Here is a 6,604-nt window from a genome sequence, read left to right as displayed (position 1 = left end):
AAAATAGTTATGCCACCTACTGTATACATATCAGAGAACGGCAATTGTGGCACTTTTTAAGCACAATGGTGGCACACACAAAAATCAAGTGTGAGACCATACACGCACAATGACAACTCGGGAAAAAATACGCACACGGCCACAACAAAAAATTGCTTGTGCGGCGCACAAGCAGCGCACAAAACACCCAGAGAGATCGAAAAGGTTCGTTGTGTTGTACACAAACGAAGCAAGCCAAAGGAAATCAGTCGCGAGTTCTATCGTCTAGGCATATAAGCATAAGCGAGAAACAATTCGCTTGCTTATCTCGCTCTGCTGCATGCAGCGACCGCCGACGCGGACAGCAGGTAGCAGAAAAGAAGCACTCAGAAAAATATTTGACCCTTTTCTTGTGTTTTGCTTCGGGAAAGAATTGCCTGCGCACAAAATGCTGCTGAAATCATTTTTTCTACGCACAAGTAATTGCATTGTGGTCTGATCCACAATTTCGCTTGTGTGTGGCAGTACTACCATGGTGTACGCGTTGTGTTTTTCGTGGTGCGTGCACTCTTGCCGTTCTCTGATACATATATGCTTAATGGAGCCCGTCGCCTGTTTTTGCACTTCATAATTTCTTTAAAAAATATTTTTTTTAATAACCTTTTTTTTTTATCAATTATAACTTTTATACAAAAATAATATCGTTCATAGATAATTATTATAATTTATTTATAATTAATAATAAATAATAACAGATAATTATTATAATTTATTTATTTATATTTAATTATTTATAATTCATTTATATACTAATTAATTCTTGTATTTACTTGTACGATTTGCTATAGGCTATTATAAGAATATAATTTCATAAGAAAAATTATCAATGTCTCATAAGGTCTTTGATTAATAGTGAAGAAAAAGTGTAGAGTTTAGAAAGGTTGCTTGGATTGTCAGTAAATTACTTTGCTATATAGACATTTTAATGTTTGCATAAACCAAATTTCTCAGTAATACCATCTGAAAATAATAACATTTCGCCAATACTTTAATTATTTTTATAGACTATCAGCATAAGCAAAGCCTTAAATGGAACGGAAGCACCGCTAAAATCTAAGCATGCTCGGTCTATTATTATAATCATACACAAATCAAAAGAGGCAAAAACATTTTGGACGGTATTAACTCGCCAGGCAATAATGGAAAATAGGTTCACAGCATGGAAATTCTGTCATTTAGTGCACAAAGTTTTGCGAGAAGCTCACGAGTGTGCGCTTAAGCATTCTCAACGACACAAAAAAATGATATTAGAACTTGGAAAACTATGGGGACATCTTCAAAATGATATTGGTTCTTGTATTAAAGCGTACAGTAAACTATTAGTTACCAAACTCAACTTCCATGAAAAAAATCGAATGTATCCAGGAAATCTTGTAACTACAATTAATGAAATTAATTCAGTAGCTAATGATGATTTTAACTACTAGTAAGTTTTTTTCTTAGTGATATTAGCAATATGATCAGTAATAACTTGCGTTTGTTTTAGTTTTCAGTTGTGTGTGGAGATATTTGACTACTTGGAGGATATTATTGCTTTACAAGTATCGATTTTATCGTCAATTAACACGTACCGGATATCATCGATGACACAACAAGGCCAATGTAGATTAGCGCCACTAATAACGCTGGTGCAAGATTCGAATCCCTTATATGACATGAGTGTTCGAATAATGTTTAAACTTCATGAAAAATTGCCTGATGATGTCCTGGTTGGTCATAGAGAAAGATTTTGCATAATTTTTGCTAATTTAAAGTTGTTTTATGATAATATTAGACCTTTACAGTATTTTCACGATCTTATAACTGTACCAAATTTGCCAGACTTAAGTCCAAATTTTAAGTCTCAGGTGGATTTTGGAAGTTATATTCCTCCAGTAGTGTTTGTTCAAACAGAACCTGATATACTAGTCGATGATCTTATTGATACCACTGTCAGTGAAAACGAGTTTTGCAAAAATAATGATTTGCTTGGTAGAATAAATATGCTCGAAAGCGAAATAGAAGAAAAGAAAAAAATTATAGATCAACTAACATCAAAATCAATCGAATTGAATAGTTATATGGAGCTTGAACGAAGCTATAAGAATAATATCATAGAGCTCCAAAAAACAAATTCAATATTATGTACGGAACTAGCATCAACAAAACAAATGTATACAGAAGTGCGCATACAAAAGGATGAGTTGGAGCTAAAACTGGCCAACAACCCCACTTTAATTCGTAAGTATTATTAGTTTTCTAAATAAAACAACAAAATAATATTGATATGTATTTTACTGCAGTAACGCAACTTTTCGATAACATTTAATAATACAGTATAATTTTAAACCCAGCTTCGTCCATTTCTTCAACTATCAATTCTAGCTGTAAAAGAGTCTTGGTTTATTGAAATTTAAAAATAAAGTACAAAGAAATAATATGTATAGTAGGATAGCTAAAGGAAGAAAATTAATATTCATTTCATAAGAGCAACTAATGTACTGCAGTCCTCCCACTGAGCTGGTCATCGCCAAAATGCAAGTTTTTTTTATAAATTAAAAACTAAATGCTAAGTAGCCATTCCAGAAAGCGTGTCCCTAAAATTTGTATTTGATACATTTACACAATTTTTTGTAAAAGACGGAATAAAAAGTTAACACCGATAAGGCGGCATCTCTGACCCCATAAAGTATTTACAGTGCCATTGATTCTTCTTTTTAGAGCTTCATGTCAGCCAAACGAAAGGAGCTTTTGCCTTGTCCCAATTATGGTTTTCAAGATTTTTTACTGGGCTCTCTGGACTATGTCAATATTGATATTGCTGGCGGTCCCTGCTGGCGATTTTTAGTACAGAATTGTAGATCAGCATCTTGTAGCGGAGACTAAGGGTACATGTTACTGCTAATGTCATTTCGCTAATAGTCGTCGTATTATAAGGAAGCGTTGTTTTAATTAGGCCGTCTTACCAAATTATCAACCAATACAGACGATTTTTAAACGCGTTTCATATTTTCGATGTTAAGCAATTGACCTCTAAAAATTGACCGTAAAAATAAAAATAGATTTATCCATATCTGCAGGCATTTTTCGAAAAATTTTGACAGACTTAATAAAAGGCTTATAGGTCTGTACGATGAGGGCATTGTATAGGCTTCTCCTGGCTTTGGTATCATTATAATGATTGAATTTGTCCATCCCTCTGGCCAAGATTTGTGAGGGTGTTGAAGAGCTGGGCAATAGTGCAACGAAAGAAAATGATTGCTAAGTAATAATTTGTTGGGCTAATGATATTGACTTTGCTAGTCCGAAACTCGTTTGGTTCACATTGGGCTATTTGTTAAATTAGGATTGACAAAAGCTTACTCATATATACAAAATCGTGTGAAATGTATAGGGCGTTTGCAATCTCTCGCAGCTTAATTTCACCCGTCATTCAATATCATTCCGTGGACTTTATCCACAATTTCTGGTGTTGTCACACTTCCTCCTCTTTAACTCATTTTACTTATTTATTTATTTATGTAATGCTAATTATGAACAGTCGACGATAAAAGAAAAAGATTACAAGAAATATTTAATGTTAAATTTAAAAGTATTTAAAAATAATGTTTTTGTTTTTAAATTTGATAAACTTATAGATTGGGAGTTTTAAACAAACTCAAAATTCGTTGCAAGGATTGTGGAAACCCTAAAAACCCAATCAGGTCTGGGTTAGTGTTAATTATTAATAGTTAAAAAAGTTAAAATAAATCGTTTATTAAAAAAATCAGAGGCCTCTAAGTTGATAAAAGAAAAATAAAGTTTGTTGTAATCAGCACAGAGTAGTCCAATGCAGTGAATAATGAGTGATTAAGGAACAAAGTTTGGAGTGTACCTATCAGGAACTGAGAATTCAGTTTACTCAACAAGTATGAGTATGAGTCAATTTCCCCCTTAACAAATTTAATCATAAACATAATCTAACATAATCCGGCGGTTAGCTAACGATGGGAGATTATTTAAAAGTAGTCTATTAGTATAAGATGGTAGATCAACTCCTGGAACCCAGTTAAAGCAATAAAAAAGCAAATCATAATTTTTTTTGACAGTTCAATATATTTGGTTGTTCGAGTATTTGGATACCCCAACACAAGGCAATTCAGAATCGGGGCGAACAAAGTATTACAGTATTAATTGTGTAAGGATCATTTTTTAGCCCATGGTTTGATAAACCGAAAACTTGAATTGGTTTATTGACAGTTAGAGAAACATGCTTGTCAAACTTTAGCTTACTACCAAGGAGAACACCTAAGTCATTTAATTCTGCTAATCTATTGAGAGGTAACTGATCAATGTGGTTCTCGACTATGTGAGGCGAGTGTCTATGGAAGGACATTACTTTACATTTAGAACAGTTAAGTTTTAATAAGTTGTATTTACACCAATTGACAGTGGTCAAGATCTGTCTACAATAAAGTACTACTTGGACATATCTCAACGTAGGCATAGCTTCACAATCATCAAGAATACTTAGAGTCTTGAATGTTCACAATGACTGAGGCGATCATTGATAAATAGATTAAAAAGCAACGGTCCAAGGCGACTACCCTGAGGAACTCCAGACGTCACAGACACTGGCTTAGTTAGGTAATTAGAAACCCACTTCAAAAATTTTTTGGAAATCCAATCATATTTAATTTATTTATTAAAAGTCGATGATTAACGGAATCGAATGCTTTACTAAAATCAGTATAAATAACATCAGTCTGCATTTTGCTTTGAAAAGATTTAACCACCCTTGATGAAAACTCAAGTAAATTGGTGGTGGTCGACTTTTGTTTAACAAAAACCGTGCTGATAAGGTGATATAATTGAACTACAGAAATGCATAAGTTGAGATGTAATAAATTTTTTCAAAAGTTTACGTGTAGCATACAATTTGATAATACTCTATAGTGTTTACGTGACATTTCGGGCCATCTATATAACGGAAAATCGAATGATTTCTTCCAGACGAAGCAATGAGCAAGATTTAAGCCATGCAAACCAATGTCTATGTAAAATTAAGTATATGAAACCGCCGCAAATCTAAGTACGCCACCTGGTATGCCATCTGGTCCTGGAGTGTACACAGTTTCAGTAAATTTAGTTCACTCAATATCGATCTTCGGTAATCAACAGGCTCGGAATAAATTAGATTTTGACTTTATAAGGATAAGGTGTAATAATGAGTCGCTATTACAGAATAAGTTTTTTGAAAAAAGTCTGCAATAATCGACGCGCCTGATCATTTTGACGTCGTATTTCATAGGTAACTGAATTAGGTATTAAAGAAGTAATCGTTGTAAAGTTGTAAGTTTAATAAGTCAAAATTAGACTTGGCAGTACAATAGCGTGAAAAATCAACACTGTTCTGTACGCTTATATTTTTTAAAGTATCTCGATTTTATATTTTTAAACCAGCTAACTCACGGGTAAATCATAGAGGCTTTTAGACCTACTAGGCTGCCTTCGAGAAACGCTTTGATCAAAAAGTTATTAAAGGCATCATAAAAAATAAATAAAGAAATTTCTAAGTTATTACTGGAATAATAACTAACTTATTTTTTTTTTTTTTTGAACGATTTTATTACATCCGTTATCGTAGACATAAGCAAATTTTGGACAATAACATTTACAGTAATAGAAAGCTTTCAATAAAGCTTACTATTCTATTACATAATATTTAAAGTTTTACAAATACTGGAGATCAAGAACATGTTTTCTTTTAAGCCTTCTAATTTCTAAGCTGTTATCTGCAAGATTAATTGCTAGAGTATTTTCATGGTTTTGTAATTTGTTTACGTATGCTATACTGAATTTTCTAATTTCATCTTTCACAAATGGGATTTTCAAGTCATTATGGATATTGGCATTTGTCACATAAAAAGGAGCGTTAACAATTCTTCTTAACATGTTAGATTGGAAGCGCTGGAGGATCTCTATGTTTGAGTTGCTGGCTGTCCCCCATAGTTGTATACCATACGTCCAGACAGGCTTGAGAATCGCTTTATATAGCAGTATTTTGTTTTCTAAGCTGACTTGAGAATTTCGACCCAGTAACCAGGTCATTTTGTTAGCTTTTATAGTTAGTTGTTGTCTCTTTGCCTTTATGTGGTTCTTCCATCTAAGCCTGCGATCAAAGTGCATGCCAAGATATTTAACTGTGTCACTTTGCGGAATAGGTGAGTTATTGAATCTCACTTCTGGGCAGTTTCCAGCTCTTAATGCAAATGTTACCTGTACAGACTTAAGCGGATTTACTTTTATTTACCATCGCTGAAACCACTCCTCAATAAGGTCGAGCTCGTGTTGTAGATATTCAGATGCTTCTTCCCTTAGAGAGCTATTTGCTATGATGGCTGTGTCGTCTGCGTAGGTTGCAACTCTTTCATTATTTGCAATCGGCATGTCAGCAGTAAATAGCGTATATAAAACAGGACCTAGGACGCTACCTTGTGGGACGCCAGCATTTATGTTTACTATTGAAAAAGACTCCTCTTTTTGATGAACGTAGAAGCAGCGTTTATCGAGATACGATTTTAGCAGCAAATAGTATGGTGCAGGC

The 6,604-nt window shown here is 33.7% G+C and overlaps 1 protein-coding gene across 2 annotated transcripts in view; it reads left to right on the top strand.

Annotated features, from left to right (window-relative positions):
- Positions 1 to 1,086: 1,086 nt before the first annotated feature.
- Positions 1,087 to 6,604, top strand: part of LOC108601078 (huntingtin-interacting protein 1) — a 46,327-nt gene continuing 40,809 nt past the window's right edge. For both annotated transcript variants that reach the window (XM_033294723.1, XM_033294724.1), the window contains exons 1-2: positions 1,087 to 1,465; positions 1,526 to 2,259. In XM_033294723.1, the coding sequence (XP_033150614.1) occupies positions 1,179 to 1,465; positions 1,526 to 2,259 (1,021 nt within the window). In that variant the 5' untranslated portion in view covers positions 1,087 to 1,178. The remainder of the gene's footprint in view (positions 1,466 to 1,525; positions 2,260 to 6,604) is intronic.

This window comes from Drosophila busckii, unplaced genomic scaffold (genome assembly GCF_011750605.1).
Source record: "Drosophila busckii strain San Diego stock center, stock number 13000-0081.31 unplaced genomic scaffold, ASM1175060v1 chrUn_07, whole genome shotgun sequence".
Lineage (NCBI taxonomy): Eukaryota > Metazoa > Arthropoda > Insecta > Diptera > Drosophilidae > Drosophila > Drosophila busckii.
This window is presented reverse-complemented; position numbering and strand designations above follow the sequence as displayed.